Source organism: Aquila chrysaetos, chromosome 5 (assembly GCF_900496995.4).
Source record: "Aquila chrysaetos chrysaetos chromosome 5, bAquChr1.4, whole genome shotgun sequence".
Classification (NCBI taxonomy): Eukaryota; Metazoa; Chordata; class Aves; order Accipitriformes; family Accipitridae; genus Aquila; species Aquila chrysaetos.
The window spans coordinates 58,250,311-58,267,599 of NC_044008.1; the positions used below are offsets into that span (position 1 = coordinate 58,250,311).

At 42.2% G+C, this 17,289-nt stretch overlaps 2 protein-coding genes across 2 annotated transcripts; both read right to left on the bottom strand.

The window, feature by feature from the left end:
• Window positions 1-2,348: 2,348 nt before the first annotated feature.
• Window positions 2,349-11,096, bottom strand: SELENOS (selenoprotein S). The gene is made up of 6 exons (XM_030013826.2): window positions 10,700-11,096; window positions 10,348-10,482; window positions 8,659-8,765; window positions 7,164-7,253; window positions 6,985-7,063; window positions 2,349-4,966 (listed from the first exon to the last, which is right to left on the bottom strand). The coding sequence occupies exons 1-6, from the start codon at window positions 11,079-11,081 to the stop codon at window positions 4,887-4,889; spliced, it is 873 nt and encodes a 290-aa protein (XP_029869686.2). The 5' UTR covers window positions 11,082-11,096; the 3' UTR covers window positions 2,349-4,886.
• Window positions 11,097-11,164: 68 nt separating this feature from the next.
• On the bottom strand, window positions 11,165-17,289 carry SNRPA1 (small nuclear ribonucleoprotein polypeptide A'). The gene is made up of 9 exons (XM_030013827.1): window positions 17,109-17,289; window positions 16,365-16,512; window positions 15,752-15,830; window positions 15,328-15,374; window positions 14,564-14,666; window positions 13,935-14,014; window positions 12,554-12,629; window positions 12,016-12,109; window positions 11,165-11,375 (listed from the first exon to the last, which is right to left on the bottom strand). The coding sequence occupies exons 1-9, from the start codon at window positions 17,188-17,190 to the stop codon at window positions 11,317-11,319; spliced, it is 768 nt and encodes a 255-aa protein (XP_029869687.1). The 5' UTR covers window positions 17,191-17,289; the 3' UTR covers window positions 11,165-11,316.

The window sequence follows — 17,289 nt, forward strand, 5'->3', positions numbered from 1 at the left end:
GAATCTTGATTAGTTAACTATGGTAGGCACAGAGGGAGGAATGAAATTATTAATTTATCAGTGGAGATCTTGCTCCGTGCTGAAAGTGCTTTTTAGCAGGTATACACTTCAAAACACAAATGATCACAGAAAAAAATATACATCAGAGCAGCGGCTGCATACCTGCCAGCCCCTCACAACAGAAATCTGCAATGAAAATGTGTATATTCACCACCAAAACTGAGCTGAGACCTATTCCATCGCAGCCATTGGTTGCTTCATAAAAACTGATGAAAGTTTTTGAAGTTGCTGGCTCTGGAGCTGGGAATACGGGCAGGGTGTGTGTCAGGCTTGGAACAGCTGGCTTGGAAGCTCACACAAAATCAGCTACAATGGTGCAACCAGGCCAGGACACCACCCAGCCAGCAGCCGTATGCTTTTCCTTTGTGGTTGCAGAGCTGTTCCAAAAGCTAAGCTTTCATTCCAAAAGGGGGGAAGAAAAAAAAAAAAAAAAAAAAAAAAAAAAAAAAAAGAAAACCCCAGTCTTGAGCCCATCTAAGTCTAGACTGGCTTCTTCTACAGCTGGAAATTATATAGTTTCAGCGTTCAGCAATAGTGTGGACAGAAACATGCTGTGCCCCACTCTTGGCTAACCTGATCCCTGAAAAGGTGTCACTGTTTAGCCTGTACAAGGGCAAAAATCGTCCAAAGGGTAGATCTGACCTGATGCAGAGATGTGTGCTGATGTGCAGCCAGGCTTGAATAAACATGACCGCCAGAGATGGGAACTGCCTGGTTGAGCGCAGGAGGCATAAAGGACAGCATTAGGATGGTTTAAATGCAGCCATTAACTGTAGCACTGCTGGTAAGACGTATGGGAGACCGTCACGCTAGAGGCCATCCTCATTCACAGAGCTCTCTGAATGCTAATGCTCTCCTTAGTCATCTTCCTATGGAGGGGAAAAAAGACACAAAACCCAAGAAAAAACACCCCTATCTAAACACCTAAGCTGAGTATCAGCACAGTCTACGAAGGAAACCAGACTGGGCACAGAGCAACTGCAGAACAGCCTAATGCCTTGAGTTTTGAGTCAAAGTAGTACAGAACTGCATAAAACACAGTAGATTTGATTTGTTAGTACTAACATTTCACACCTGCATTCAGTCTCTTCTAGGAGAGCAGTTCCTTGCAGATATGGGTGCAATTATCATTTTCATTCACAGTGATCTTTGATTAATATGCAGGTAATTCTGGAACGCCCAGGAACAGCTCTGCAGATTCCCCATTTGCCTTCACTCCCCCAAATCCATCTTCTGTTGCTCATTATTAAAAGTTTCCAGTATAAGAAACATATTTTTTTTAAACAACTAAGTATGCAATATCACTCTTAAAAGCTTTCCCTCATTTCACAATGTTTTTGAAAGGCATAAATAAAGCCAAATAAATTCTATGAGAGTGACAACATGGTTTTTTGTTCAGTTTTAATTCCAGTGCTCAGTATGTCCTGATGCATAGTTAAGAGAACTATGCATAAACTAGACCTCATCTACAATTTAAAGAAAACGAAAAACTTTGTTCCTCCAGCATATAAATCATCTGAAAGGCAATGAAAAATACTTAGCTGCATTTCTCGAGCAACTAACATTTTCAGGATTTTTTTGTTCCTCTGAAAACTTGCTTGATTTACGATTTTTCAATACCAGAAGAGATTACTCTTCAGTAGTTAGGTAACATACAGCAGTTTTATAGCATTGCATTAACTCTAAGTTTGTTCGCTAGCTTCTTCCAGATAAAGATATTTCCAGAACATCTGCATCAGTAGAGTAAGAGGCTTCTTGCATAACTGCTCTGAGTGGGGGGCGGGGGGAAACATCTCCTGAAGGCTTTTTAATATGATCTTTCATAATCAAGTTCTTGGGAATTAATACCAAAGTAGGAACAATGGATTCATTAAATAGTTCACTTTCACCTAATGCCTTCTGCATGCTTCACTCTTAAGCTTTAAAGCAACAAGCAACCACCTTTCCATACTTGTTTGTGGTCAAGGGAGAGCTTTCTATTTGAAGTCAGAGGAAAAACCCTTCCCTCTGCTTGTGCAGGTTGTGAGCCAAAAGAGAAGTTTTACAAACCGAGGTTCTTCCTCCCACCTTGTTCAATAGCTTAGAAGTGTCTGATCAAGAAAAACTTAGGGACTTGAGGGTTAAAGTAAAAAAATTAAGGGAGAGAGAAGGTTGATGTTTCCAGAAATACATAAATCACTTCATTCTCACTGGATATATCTTAATAAATCTTAGAATTGGGCAAAAATCCATATCCCCAGTCTCAGCCAGAAGCAAGTCTTGAGACACAGAGAAAGATTAGCATATGCTCAGTTCAGACCTGCTTATTTATTTCTTAAAATGTTTTTACTGAATTAAATCAAGCCATCCTTACCATTTTATCAACACAAGGAATTCTGCTTCTTTAAGACAACAACCTCCCCCAGTTGTTTTTCTGAAGACACCACCTCAGTCTGTTGCCTGTTACCCCAACACAAGGGGAAAACGTTCCCCAGAGGCATGAGTAAGATAACAACTTAGTCCTCTTTAATGATGAGGAATCTTCAGATCTTGAAAAATATCCTTCCCCACCTCTATTTTTTTTGCCTCATTAAAGATTAAAACCTGAAGTTACATACACCAGTCTATGTTACAACAATGGAAATTAAGTTTACATACCAAAATGCACAGAAGACAGGAAATGAAGACTAGTTTCCATAGGAACATTAATAGCCTTCTCACTTCATCTTCTATATGCACTTAAACACACACACTTCACGGGTCTAAAGCAAAAGGTTCTTTGCCTTTCCATTTCATTAGCTGGCAACTTTAAAAGTTACTAGAAACATGCTACTGTTACATTTATAGTCACGAGAAAATCATGGATCACCTGACATACAGAGCAGTATCTATATACATATAAACAGTGTATTCAAAGTTGGCAGTCATACCTATTGATGAACACAAATATTCCAAGCGCAAGTATTTAGAATGAAGTGTTCAAGCAGCCCTAAGCTATGCTAATGGAACACTGATACATATTTTAATGCCTATATACAAGCTCAGTAACAGTAATCAGACACAGGGACAGTTCTCTGACGCTGACAGGAACTATTTCACTCTGTCAAGGACAGCCTGAATTTTACTCATCTGCTGCATTTTGTGCTAGAGAGCATATCAAGAGGATGGGATATTTGGAAAGCTCATTTACAATGACCAGCTCTAACTTTATTTTCTATCCACAGTGCTGGATATAACACCAGAAGGACGAACACCGCACACACTTCAGTTCCTTACTCCTTACAGTCCCTCACTTGCAAGTTTATACGTTTGCTAGCCAGAGGCCCTTTTCAGCACAGACCACCCTCAGCTTTTGTGCTGCACAAGCTGGCAGCAGAGCAAGAATGCACCTCAGCATCTAGCTGGGCTATGCAGGGCAGCTGTGCAGCCAGGCTATCGGTTCCCACCCTGAGACACGGTCAGAACAGAAGGCAGTACAAAGTTCTTAATGTCCCCGAGGCGTAGCCCTAACACTGCATTGGTAAAGCTATACACAGTCCTGCTGCACACAACACACAGATCTCAGCGCAGTTTGTGGCTTCTCTTTTCCCTTTGAATACCTTGCAGTGTTAGAGCTGACCACGCCTATGAATCCCCTCCTCCTCAAACCGTATTTGTCGACAGTAATTTGTAAAGAAACCCGTTCTGCTCTATTAGAGCAAAGGCCTTTGTTACATTTTTTCTTGATTTAGATTCAAATACAGCCAGAGTGCTTAACAACCACTAATGCAGTCTATCCAACTTCAGAATCGCTTACTGAGGGCGGCAAAGAGAATGGGGAGTTTCGCTTTTTAAACCTGGGAAAACTTGATTTGGTCTTAACCTGAAGGTGATTCTTCTAAAACCATGATGTGGAAAACAGAATTCCCAAATAAAACAAAACTCGTAAAAGCCAAAAAGAACAGCTGAAAAAAAAACTTTTGTTTATGGAAGTAGTCAAATGAAAATAATTTCATTTGATCTCTCATCTTGCTTTATACACATTTATTGCACTAGAACATATGCCTTCTATATAAAAAGATGCTGTAGAAAACCACAGTTGTAAATAGTAGATTTATGATTTGTTTGCAATTATATTTAATATTAATAGTATTTTGTTTTTACAAAGCAGTTGAAATTAAAAAAAAAAAAAAAAAAAGAATAGCAAGGAACCCCCCATCTGCTGTCTAGCATCAGTAATCCTCACTGGTTTGTTTACCATTTATAAGGAAAACATCATTCAAGGTAGCTTGTCACAGAGACTCTTCTGCAATAACCGGCCTTTGGTGCAAATCTGTGGTGTTTGTCAGTTCACCCGGTTTTTCTGAAAGTCCTGCCTCTTAAAATTCAAGGTATCTGATGATGATAATATTCTTCCCCTCTAAAGTACCTTCCAGCCAAACACAGTAAATCTGGTAACACATGTCTAAGGATGGTAAATACCCTCATTTTACAGAGGTAAACCAAGCATAGATAATTAAATTTGCCTGAGGCCAGTCTTTTGAATAGCCAGCCATAAAACCCAGATCTCACAATCCCAGGTGATTCACCTTGGCTAGAGACTATGCTTCCTCTCTACAGAAGAGTTTTAATTAACTGATTACACTGAAATTGTTTCTTTCTTCATCCTCTCTAAGAGGATCAGGTGTTTTTCTTGTGTAGTATCAGCTTCTGCGTTACTATTTGGAAATGGTGTAAATCTGTTTTCAAAGTTAACACCTGCACTAAACCCAATCCCAAAGGAGTCACTGTGACATGCAAACCGTAGGCAGTTAGACAGTGGGTAAGATCAAGCCTGCTAGTGACATGAGACACTAGGGAGGTTAGCCTCATCCACCTGCTGATGGGCCTCTCCGGCCTGGTCTCCAGGAACAAGTTCCGCCTCCTTCTCCAGACAGGGGGTTATAGCCTAGAAATACAGAGGAGAAATCCATTGTATTAATATTCGTCCTCAACAGGCCTCCACCGACACACAAGGAACACAAAAATTAAACCTCACAATTACTTGCACCTCGTTCATACTTACTACATTGGCAGCATTTTAAGGATGATGAAAGCAGAGAAAATATCCAGACTTGAGATGGTTTATTTTTCTAACAGTAAAAGCCATTGCAAAACACTAATGTTTTAATTTGATCAATTCGGATTAAATTAAATTGAAGTTAATTACCATTTAATATCTCTAAGTCTGCACTAAAACTTTAATGCTGCTCTGCAGAGTAAACAGAGCAGCAACAGTAACTTACAGTAAACTCTGTAAGAGTGTATCTGTTCTCCAAGAGCCCCAATAGTTAGGGCCTTAAAATAATCTTTTATTCCAGTCCTACAAGGAAGGAATACTCTGAAGGTCAAAAGGTAGAACAACCCATTACTACTATAAGATTTTTTTTTTTTTTAAAGAACTTGAAAAGGCAAGTATACGCAGTAAGGCAAACAGATACTTTAGTTGAACCTCCCCTTTGCCCCCTATAGGCAACTTCATTTTATGAGTATCTACTCAGTAAGATACAATTTGGCAAAGGTCCTCAATTTGTTCTGTACACTGCAAAGAAAAAGACAACCAAAAACCTAGTAGCGTTGCTAACCAAGCAGGTTTCAAAGCAACCTGTTCCACTGAAACTTCAAGCATCACCTCCATCTTTGAAGTTTTTCTCAGACTAGCCAAGTTCTGCTTTCTAGCTTAATTCAGCAGCTGAACAGTGCAGATGGTTCTTTCACTTTGTGCTGATCTACCTCATGAGAAGATCAGAGACCTCTAATTCTATAAACTGTTACTTAAGCAAAGACTTTGCTCAGGATGAAACTAGGACAGGTAGCAGCTGGAAGGGTGCCTCAACCTCGCTGCCCTGATCCTGGTTCTTAGCACAGCTATTACCCATGCATTACGCATCCCCCACAGTGGTAAATATGCAAGAGCTATAAAAGATATTTGACGGTATCAGACGTTAGACTGCACTCATATTAAACAACATAAGCTGAATCAATCGGTCAGTTCTTTCAGAAGTTGTCAACAGCTGTCAGTAAAAATATTCAAAGCAGAAATTTCAGCACTGAACTATTATTGAGGTTTAGTATGTTTAATCAAGAATCTTCAGGTTTCATACATTTAATCAAGTGACTTACTTAGCACTATACCCTAAGTGGGTTTCCCTTTTAGTCTGATACAATTGAGGCTGTCTAGATGATCCCCTCCAACATGGAAAACTGTCATTAAAATATTATACCCAAACACCACTTGCAGGCATGGCACAGGCTGTTTGACCAGCTAGGAGACTAGCTGCATGGCCAATATATGGCAGTGATCCTAACATGGGCTATGTAAGGCCATAGAAAGCAGTTCATCAATCAAGATGACTTCAGCAGTTGACGCTGAGTTTAACGATAAGACCCTCTGGTGGTTTGTGAGAGTTGGTAACAGTTTATACATCTGCAGGATTTATATATTTAATAGGTCATTACTGTGATATCTGATAAATAAGGTCACAATTTGTGTAATGAAGTCTTTCATCTGCCTGAATCTATATAATACAAAGTAAAATACCTCTTCCTTCATTTACTTAGTACTACAGGTGGTTGAAAGACAGACCAGATATTAAATTACAGGACTTTTAGAGTAATGGGGGAGGGATCCCAGAAATATTGTAAGAATCTACAATTTTAAGTCACAAAAAACTCAGTAAATTATAGCAAAAGCATTTACAAGAAAACTGAAACACTGTTTCCCCAAGGAAAAGCACCATAGAATCTTCCTTCTAGGGTTTGCACAAAGTGCAAAGCAGGCCATGCTGCTCAGAAACAAAGAGCTCGTTTGTAAGGCATGTTTTGTTTCCTCCTTGAAGAAGAGAAAAAATATGTGCAATAACTATGTATGCAGCTGGATAAATGCTCTGTTTCAAGCTCAGGATATCTTAAGGATTTCATACTTACCACCTCCTCGCAAGGGCTTTTTGTTTGGTTTAGATTTCGGGACTGCTGATGAGGTGGAGGCACCAGATTCTACTTCTTGCTGTTCACAAAAGCAAAAGTTACTCAGAATTTAATCAACATGAATTTCAGCTAACCTAATCACACAAACATAATTGTCACCTGATTAACACAGTTGTTACCTGATTCACTTTCAGGTTTCCTTTATAGCTTTTTCCTTCTTGCATACTTTCCCACATTGCTATCTTCTGCCTTCGCTTCTCTTCTTCAAGCTAAGAAACAAAACCAGGATATGCAAGACTAAGATTTCAGAACTAATAGAATTGCCACTGCTACAGAAACAGCTACAGCAGACTCATCAAAAACCAAGGGATCTATCTTTACCTGATGCAGTATCTCCAAGCTTATAGAAGCATTTACTTTTTTAAATACCCACGTCTTCTGAACCACAGAACAACCACCCCTCCTCAATATACACAGACTTTGTCTGCAGCTTCTTTTGACCACTTAATGCTTTAAAACATTTTGAAAGTAAAACAGAACCAAGTGGCAAGCTTAAATCCTGAGTTTATAAAAAGTACTGAGTAAAGAATATTGCATGTGACAGTAATTTAATGCACAACATAGGCTTCTGCAGAAGAAAATGTGTTTTTCAAATGAACAAGGCAGCCAGCTACATATTTACATCCCAATATACATTATCAACAGTCTCCCAGCTCTCTTCTAAAGCAATTTATCCACAAAACCAAATAAATTAATGGTTAAGACAGACTGCCACCTTCTCGACAAATAGAAAGGAAACGAGGTAGCTACTCCACCCAGTTAAAGAAAGCAAAGCTCCCTGAGTCCAAGCACACTAGACCTAGACTTCCTACATAGTGGCTATTTTCTTCCACAATACGACTTTTCATTCATTTTTAACTGCCAGTATGTCTTGAAGCATCAGCTACACTGAGGTCTGAATGTATCCGACTGCAAAAGTAAAAATAGAAGGAGAGCTGGGATAAATGAGCAATATTATTGCTATGCTGGTCACATCCACTTTTCTACGCTGCCACACATAGCAATATGCTATTCCTCATTACCTCAAGCTGTAGTTCAAACCATCAAATTACAGCAATGCTAAGCTACATTTCTAAGAACTTATATTTGCCATTAAGAACAGAAAATACACATATGCAGTAGTACAGTTAATCTAAATGCCAGTAAATCCCCTCCAGCCATTCATTGTGCATATAACTAAGTTTCTGCAGGTACAGTTTTACCTGTAAAGAAAAAAGATCAGGCCCACAGTGTCCCACGCACACAGTTACTTGTGGAGAAGCAAATGCCACAGAAATTACTTACTTCAGGAAGGAGCAGAATACTACACATATCAATCATTCTAATCAACGAAGAGCATCAAGACATCAGGTCCAGACAGCAAGCATATAAGTATATGCTTGCATCACTGGAGGTCCATCGTGATACCTACTGTCCGTTATTGCTCCGTGGATCAAACCATTTCAGAAGTGGTCCACATAAAGGAGGGGGGGAAAAGCCCACCACCCACATTCCAGCAGAGAGAGCCAGTCTCCTATCCTTCTGGTATCTAGCATGGAATAAACCTTTCTGTAAAAGCAGCAAAGTACTCGATGACAAATTTATGAGTTAAAGAAAGAAATGCTCTCTGATTACCTGTCTTTGTTTTTCTTTGTATCTTTCTGCTTGTGCATTCAATTCCTCTTGCATCCTGAGGCGAGCTGCTGCCAAAGCTTCCTGCCTTCTTACCACCACGTCAGGTTCTAGGAAATTGGGAAAGAGTTTGCAAAGGTATTCAAAATAAATTCTAGATAGCCTCCTCAAAGAATTGTAATAGGGAAAGGCTTGCATTTCTCCCTGCAGCTGTTTTGCAGAAAATTACAGCTCAAGTTCAGTTTCCAGCTAATCTTTTACAGTAATTTATATGCTGATTTAAATTTCTTAATATTTTAATATTTTTAGAGCAATTACTTTAATGGGATTTTAAGGAATAAGGACACTGATGCAACAGACCCACAAAAAGTTAAAATTCCCATGTCTAGGACATTCGCTTCTGTTTCTGAAGGATTTGTTCGATACAAATAATTTCAGAAATATCACCCATTCTTCGCAGGGATTCCATTTTTACCCAGAGAACTTCTTTTATGCAGAAGCATGAGGCAACCAGCCCACATTCACTCCTACTCCTTCTGGCAATTGGTCCTGCTTGTTTCATTATGGCAGCAAAGCCACAGATTTAACACACTCCATCAGCAGAGAAATTACTTACAAATATCACACATATCTCAAGAGAAAACTGGCAGTCTCAGAAAATCTACACTGAGTCACCACTCCTTTTCATGACTGGCCTTTAGAATTCAAAAGAAAAATGATTTCCAAACAAAGGCAAATATTGCTCTCTTTTTTCCAGTAGCTGAAGTATCTTCACATTTGTTTGTCTCCTTATATATTTGCTATGATCCAGTGATGAATATGTAAAAGAAATTTCAGTACGTTCAGTAATTTCATTTTATAGGCAGTTTTGGCAATTAAATCAAGATTTAATTAGCATTACAAAAGAACACTGGTAGGATAAGGGCACGCAAATAATATTTTCTGGGGCCCCATGTACTGCCATGCCAACATGCCAAAAGAATCAGTGCCAAGCAGTTACTGTTTTGGCAGATCCACAAGCACAGCCTGTGCTTTACAACAGCAAGTCTCTAAATGAGGCAGGATCGTGACTGTAAGGTTTACAACCTATGCCACACTTGATTAGATAACACAGACGAGAGGCAGTTACACCCCAAATGTACACAATTCTACCAGAGTAGGAATTGTGAAGGAATAACTGGAAGGAGAGAGAGAGAGATGATGAATGCCAATAAAAAATTAATATTGATCAAAAGATTTTTCCCCAATATTTAGATTTGGATGTTTTGGGTTTTGGTAAGTCTAAAAGTTATTTGATAACTGACCACAGCTAATTTTAACCACCTTTCTCTCAGCTCCTGCACAGCTATTCCCTTGTTCTGCAACACCCCGCTCCTTCGCACCCAACCACGTTACTCTGGGACACAATCCTTCCTCGACAACCTTTTCAAAACACTTCTCTCGGCCCAACCTTTCCCCAGCGATCTCTCCAGTAACACAATCTGTACGCTTTCGTGGGCCTAAACAGTTATCCTGAGCATCGCTCACTGTTAAAGCCCCTCGGAACTGATCTCTTTTTGGCTGTTAATAAATACTCTCTGCGTGCGGATCTGAGCAGCTGTTGGACGCCCCATCACGACTGCTAGCAGGAACCTAGAAGGGACACAAGCACCACCCTACGCAGCTCTAGAGAGCCAGCAAAGATTTACTCACCCACAGCTGCGTCAGCTGCTCCCGGCTGGCTGCTCGGCCTGGCCGCCAGGCTCTGGGATATCTTCTGGATGAGGAGATAGATGGCGACGGCGGCCACGAGGATATACCAGCCATAGCTGGACAGCAGGGAGCCCGCTGGGACGGGGACAAGCCGTAGGTGAGAGCAGGCTGCGGGGGGGGGGAAGGAGCCCACCCAGCCAGGAGGCGAGAAAGCGGGAGGACGCCCGGGCGGGACCCGGCTCCTCTCCTCAGCGGGCAGGCGAGTCCGCCGGGCTCGCCTCAGCCCCGCCACCCCCGCCCTCGCCTCGCCTCCCCTCAGCCCGGGACGCCCCCGGCCCCGGCGGCCCCTCACCCGTGTGCTGCAGGAACTCGAGGCCCCCCCGCCCCAGCGCCCCTTGGCCGGGGCCCGCCGCCGGCCCGCCGCCCCCCAGCTCCATCGCCCGCCGCCGCCGCCGCCGCCTCACGTCCGGGAGCCGCCCCTGGCGCCCGCCGGCTGCGCCAATCACCGCCCTCCTCGTCCTCCGCCCCCTCGGAGCCAGAGAGCCAACCAGGATGCGAGGCTTGCCCTCGCCGGCCAGTGGGAAGGTGGCAGAGTAAAGAGGCGGGTCACGATGGCTATGCCGGCCAACGAGAGGAAAGGGGAAGGGCGCAAGAGAGCCAATCAGGGAGTGGAGGAAAGGCTCCTCCCCCTCCCGCCGCCATGGCCGTCCCGTCACCACAGCCCCGGCCGCCATGGCCGTGCCGCCCGCCCCGCCCCCCCCCAGCTCTGCCGGCAGCCCGGCGCTCGGCGGGGGCCGGGGACGCCGCACCAAGGGGAGAAAAAGGAAACGTTCGTTTATTGAACGCCGAAATGAGCGAGGAGAGGGTACGGGGGGCGGGGGGGGGGCTGAGCCCCCCTGCAGGGAGAAGAGAGGGTCGGCAGGAGGGGACTGGTGGGGAGAAGCGATGGAGCTCGGGCAGGGCCTGCGCTTAAGATCCGTTGGGAACCGTGTCTTCTTCCATTTCTTCTTCAGCGTCCTCCGATGGGCCTGAAAGGACACGTCAAGAGTTTTAGGGGCGGTTACAGCAAAACGTCATGTTTTCTTTCCCACACAGAAAGCATTCATCTTCACCCCTCTGAAGAGCGGCAGTAGTAACATGAACTCTTAAAAAACACTACAGAAAGAAAAATCTGCCTAGCGCTAACGTACAGAAAACGGGCAATACTGCCAGCCTGCAGTTAAGATTTGTCCATGCAGAGACCTCTCGGAGACGCACTCCTATACCCCCCCGGAGGCACTAACACCCAGAACAACAGAGGCCAGATATACTTTGTAATTAATCTCTCTTTTTTTTTTTTAAGATAACTGGCATGAACTGTTCAGGAGTTAGCCAATACAGTGAAGCACTTGGGGCTGACGTTTGGTACCTTGCTCTCAAGGGAGTCCAGGTAACAGCCCTGAACTGCACGCTAGAGGCCAGGCAGATAATACTCCAGTCACAGAGCCTTACGGATATGGTCCACAGTCATTCTGACGATAAAGTTACACTCGTTATAAACAGTTTTTTCAACTCCCTAACTCTTTGGTCCTTCCAACATAACTCCCTGAGATCGCATAAAACATCAGGAAGCAATGAAGAGAGGTAGATTCTATCTGGGAAATGAACATAATGTAAGTATAGAGTGACCTGATTTTCGTTCTCTGCCAGGAATCTGACCAGCCTGTAGTAAGCCTTTCAGTCGCTCCACTTCAGCCAAAGTCGTGGCATTTGCTATAGCAGTCTAAAAAACAGACAAAAGAACACAATGAATCTTCACATACAGTATGTCAGTCTGTTTAGAATGAACGTAAGAACAAGATTTTTTCCAGTCAAGTGACGCTAAGCTTCTATAGAAAGTTCTACAAAATTCTAGTTCTAGAAAATTCTACAAAGGACAAAGCACAATCTTACTCCCCCCCCCGCCCTCCCTTATTAAACAAGCTGCTGTATCCTGGGAAAATTCTTAAGCTAAGACCAATGTTACATTTAAACTCTCAAAAAACAGATATGTCATAACTGAAGAAAAATGACAGAAAAAGCACCTAAACCAAAGTTAGGACACACCGCTCTATTCGTCTGAACAGAGTCAGTGGTAGCCAGGAGGAAGCAAACATTTGTTCAGTTTGGATCCATGACCGTTTTTCTCCTCCAGTTTTGCCTGCACGTGCTGTCCTGACATATTTACCTTAATTGCCTCAACGTCCCCTGGGGAAGGCCCAGCTTTCTTTTTGTCAGTTGGCAGACCAGCACCTGGATTGAAGCTTCAAAGGAAAAATAAAGGCCCATTACACCCTTTGAAGAGTATGTGCTTCTCTAACTTCCAAACTAGGTTTGGAAGCATTTCATTCAATCAAGTGTAGTATCTTATCTTTGTTAACAAACTGATACAGTGAAGAATTACCTCCTTCAGAAACACCAGCAACTTGTCCTTGCTGTCCCATTTCCCGCCCCCCCTTTCATCTGCTCATAAAGAGAGGCAGACCTTAACTTTATAAATTAAGCCATTGACAAAAGCTGTTCGATTTGGATGTTGTTGAACACTCAGGTGGTCTGTTGCCACTACAAAAGCAGGGTGGATAAATACAGAGTAACTGAAATAGGGTTTCCTGTTCTTGTATATCTAGTATGATATTACAACAGCCTATATTAAGATTACATCCAGTCCAGTGTAGGCTTTAACACTCAAAAGAAAAAGGTTAGCTGCTGCTGCTTTAAGGAAAAAAAAAAAAAAAAAAAAAAAAGAAAAATCTGTAGTCTGTGAAAATGGATGTAATCAACTGGAAAGAATTTCCTGAAGTGCTGACCCAGCATCAGAGTACTGCAACCTCTTCTGCAGCTCTAGAAAGATTTTCTTCATATCTGTTTATTGAGCTATTTAGTTCAATCACCTACTTGTTCTAAAAACTATCACAGACCTGAACTCCTTTCCACTCATAAACTAGAGCTAGAGTCCATCTGTTACAGTTTTAAATGCTAAATACCTTCAAGGGGTTTTTTTATTTAACCATGAATTTGGAAATGCTGTTGCTATACATGATCCGAATTCTGATTTCCAAACGGGTTGATGAAAGATTAAACAAAACATATGACGTACCACTTAAGAATTAAACTAAATAAACATATATTTGTAATAGCTTAACTAAAGATTTTCATCTGCATTTATCCTCCTAACTACATCAGATTTTACAGTTTGTATGTCCTGGCAAAACAAAAAATTTTAGTTACCAATCATCTAGGGGGAAAAAAACTCCACAACCAACCCAAAATATACAATGGCCACCTCTCTACAGTTATATAACAAAAAAGAAAAAGTCAAATTAAGGTTTCCTGCTTGCTGACTTAAATCAATCCACCCTGACCAAATATCTCTTTCAAAAATATTTCTAAGATGTATTCACCACCATCCAAAAATCGGGATGCTTGGACAAGGTACTTCTGGCTACCAAAGCTTTTAAGGCGTCCTGCCAGTAGCTGATATTTCAGTTTGCTGCCTAATACCGCACACAAAGAAAGTGGTGTTTCTGAAGGAGAATGCCAGTGTAAATTTGTTTTTTTTTTTATCTTACGTTTTTGATCTCCTGGCAATATCCTTTGCAAGCTGTGCACCCCGTTTGCCCTTGAACATTTTCTCTGCCTCCTGTCGCTCCTACAGCGATACCACACACACAAAGTTAATTTAAGAACATTGCATTTTGCAAAGCTTCTGTCTTTGCAAAGAAAGATGCTTTGGCTCATCTTCATCAGTGAACATTGGTATGTGGAGACCAGATGTAAGAACAAGCACATAAACATTGCCCAAAGGCTCAGACTCAAGACGTATCAACCTAGTGCTCTTAAAGTAAGAACTCTTTCCCACACTCATCTTCACTGAAAGCAGAGGGCTCTGTTGCGATTGCTCATTCCTTTCTCTAGAGGTCTGTCTTTCTACCAACACCAGAGGGCCAGAAAAAAATCAGACTAAACAAGCAAAGGTAGTAAAACTTAATTAAATGTAATTAAACAGACTATATCCTTAACAGAATGAAACCATGAAAGAAAACAAACAGCGTGTTTTAGAGCCACTTATGATATATAGTTTCAATAAAATTCACAACTACAGCAAAAAGCTCACTGTTACCACTGAATTTTCAAGAATGTAACAAGAAAAAAAAAAAAGGTATTCATCTTGTGCTGAATCAAAAGAAAGTAGACTTACTTTGAGTTTCACTTTTTGAAAATCCAGCACTCTGACCTGGGGAACTTTGTGGATTACATACAATCTGTAATGCTTCTTATTTGTTACAGGATTCCTTAAAATGCTACAAAGTAAATAAAGGTTATAAAGAGGTTCTGTGCACTTGAAGTATATTTTAAAAATGCATTCCTGTACCTCCTGCTATAACAGAAACACCATTAAATAAGCCTAGTGACAGTGTTCTTTCGTATTTTGAAAATTATAGTAAAAACTTGCACTTTATTTTATCAGTTAAGTAGATTTTACTGAAGAAGAACATAAAGAACAACCTCAAAATATTTAAAAAAAAACCCCAAATAACTAAACCATCACATTTCCTACCTGGACACTGATCAACTGAAAAATCACAGGACAAATTGCTTTTCTTTTTTTGTCCCTCACATGGAATGTAACATTACTGAAAAGTCATTGTTTACATGTATTTTAAAGTATTTTGTAACAACAGTTTAAACCTTTGGGTTTTAGGTTTTTAAAGCTTAAGGTTACTTCAATGTTTGCGTATTGGTTTATAGAGATTTTACATCTCATTGGTCTGTCTGTCAGTAATATAAAGCCTCACCCCTTAAATACCAGGTATTTCTGAGGTGTAGTGGAAACATTGTTTATCGATTCAATTTTTAGACATAAAGAATCTGTCACAGCTGATAAAAAGGAGAGCATTCCAGATCAAAGCAAAGAGCCAGGCCAGCAGAGAAAGAGTAGCTTTTCTCTTCACAATTACATACCTCAGGTAAGTCAATGATTTAATAGTTGATAACGGATCCAGTTCACCCTACATAATGGGAACACAGTAAGAGATCCTAAGTCCATTTAGTGAAAATCAAACATTTGAAAACAAAGTTCTTGAACTCGTATCTATTTTAGAGACCGATTAGAATTACTAATTGGTACTAATTAGAATTACTGCAATTAGTTTAACAGGAAACCTACTAAGACTTTGTGACTGCTGTTCCACTGCATGCTGCAAATAATGTTCATTAAAATACGTACACCATTAACTACTACCTAAACCATATGATAATACTCTAAAGAAAAAGAACGAACTATTACCAAAAGCATATGACACTACTCTCAGGAAAAAGGTTAATTAGAAAGATGACAAACACAAAATTTAAGCTTGTTTAGATTTATCCTGCATTGATAGCTTACCAATTCAGCAATGTTGTTGTTGGTAAGAATGAGCTCCGTCAGGCTGGGCAGAGCCTGTTCAAGGCTTTCACCAATCCGACTAAAGAACAACAAAAACCAAACGTTTAACTTAGGCCAGAAATTACCAACGGTGAAAAGACATGCAGAAATACGGTAACATAGAGGATCCCCCTGTAAAACAACCCAGTCTGACACTGTCAAAAGTTTGGGTTAGCATCCATTACAATACTTTTCCTAATAAAGCTGGCAATAAATGCCAGCCATCACTGTAAGAGTATTAGATGCAATACAAGATTTATGTTCATTCACTTGCAGATATCCGTGTTTTCTTGTCTTTATGGGAATGATTACTGAAATCCAAAGTTCTGGCCAAATTCCAAACTTTGCATCTCATTGTCCTGTCTGAAAAACAAAGGCTGACTTTTGTGCCAAACAAGGCAGGAAACTCAAAGAGGACCTATACAGTGCTCAGTGCTGATTTCTTTTTTTTTTTTTTTTCCATAAATCAAACACTTCTACACCTACCCAGCACTGAAAGATGCACGCACACTTCTCTCCCAAGAGCATTTTCCTCCATGCAAGGGTCCCATCTAGCCAAAATACAACTGCTTACCAAATCCTATTGTTATTCATCAGAAGAGTTTTCAGCCTTCTCAATAGAGGGAATCCATCCAGTTTACGGATCTCATTGTCAGAGAAATCAATTGCATCAAATTGGTCCAGAGTGGCACCCAAGTTCTCAATAACAGGGATCTTATAGCCTGGGGAGAGAGTGCAAGACAGGAATTAGATGGTGCCTACAGGAGAGCAGCACAAAGCAAGAGACAGAGTGCGTAGGAGGACTATCTGGATGGACTGAGAATGCAGATAGCCTCACTCAAAACACCTCCAGAACGACTCTGCTCCACGTCGCTCACAGGCCAAACTCTCCCCCTCAAAGCCAACCGCCCCCTCAGCGTTTTCAAAGCATCCCTCTTTTCCTCTCTCAGCAAACCCCCCAGGTCCCTCTCTGTATGTGTCCCCCTCAGCCCAAACCCGCCTTTCTGGAACATCCCTTGTGTGCCCCACCCCACCAGTGCAGGTTCCTCCTACATCTCCCCCAAATTCCCCTTCCACCACCACCCCATTCCCCTGCCACTGGAGCCTCTTTAACAACCCCCAAGCCCCCCGGCCATTGCAGGTCCCTCCAGCAACCTCCCCCCGACTTCCCCCGTCCTGGGGCAGCCCCTCCTCCCGTTGCAAGCCCCGGGTCCCATCACGGGCCCCACGGGCCTCAGTCTCCCCGCAGGCCCCTTCCCGGCACAGGCCGCACCGCCTCCCCCCGCTCCCCCGCCAAAGCCCCGCCGAGCCCGCGCACCGCGCAGGTCGAGCTCGCGGTCGCGGACGGCGTTGGTGTACTGCGCCGCCTGCTCGATCAACTCCGCCGTCAGCTTCACCATCCCGCCGGGCTCCGCCGGGCCCCGCCGCGCCGTCCGCTCCGCTCCGCACCGCTCCGCACCGCCACCAGGCCGCGCCGCGCCGCGCCAGGCCAATTCGCC

Bases quoted from the DNA above. Each gene is read 5' to 3' on its own strand.
- SELENOS (XM_030013826.2), bottom strand. From the start codon at position 11,081: ATGGCGGCCGGGGCTGTGGTGACGGGACGGCCATGGCGGCGGGAGGGG. The intron at 7,254-8,658 runs GTAATCAGAGAG...TTTGTTTCTTAG, and splicing joins ACAAAGAAAAACAAAGACAG to CTTGAAGAAGAGAAGCGAAG. The intron at 4,967-6,984 runs GTAAGTATGAAA...CTGTATTTCTAG, and splicing joins AAAGCCCTTGCGAGGAGGTG to GCTATAACCCCCTGTCTGGA.
- SNRPA1 (XM_030013827.1), bottom strand. From the start codon at position 17,190: ATGGTGAAGCTGACGGCGGAGTTGATCGAGCAGGCGGCGCAGTACACC. The intron at 16,513-17,108 runs GTGCGCGGGCTC...CTCTCTCCCCAG, and splicing joins CCGCGAGCTCGACCTGCGCG to GCTATAAGATCCCTGTTATT. The intron at 11,376-12,015 runs GTCACTCTATAC...GTGTCCTTTCAG, and splicing joins TGGCAGAGAACGAAAATCAG to GCCCATCGGAGGACGCTGAA.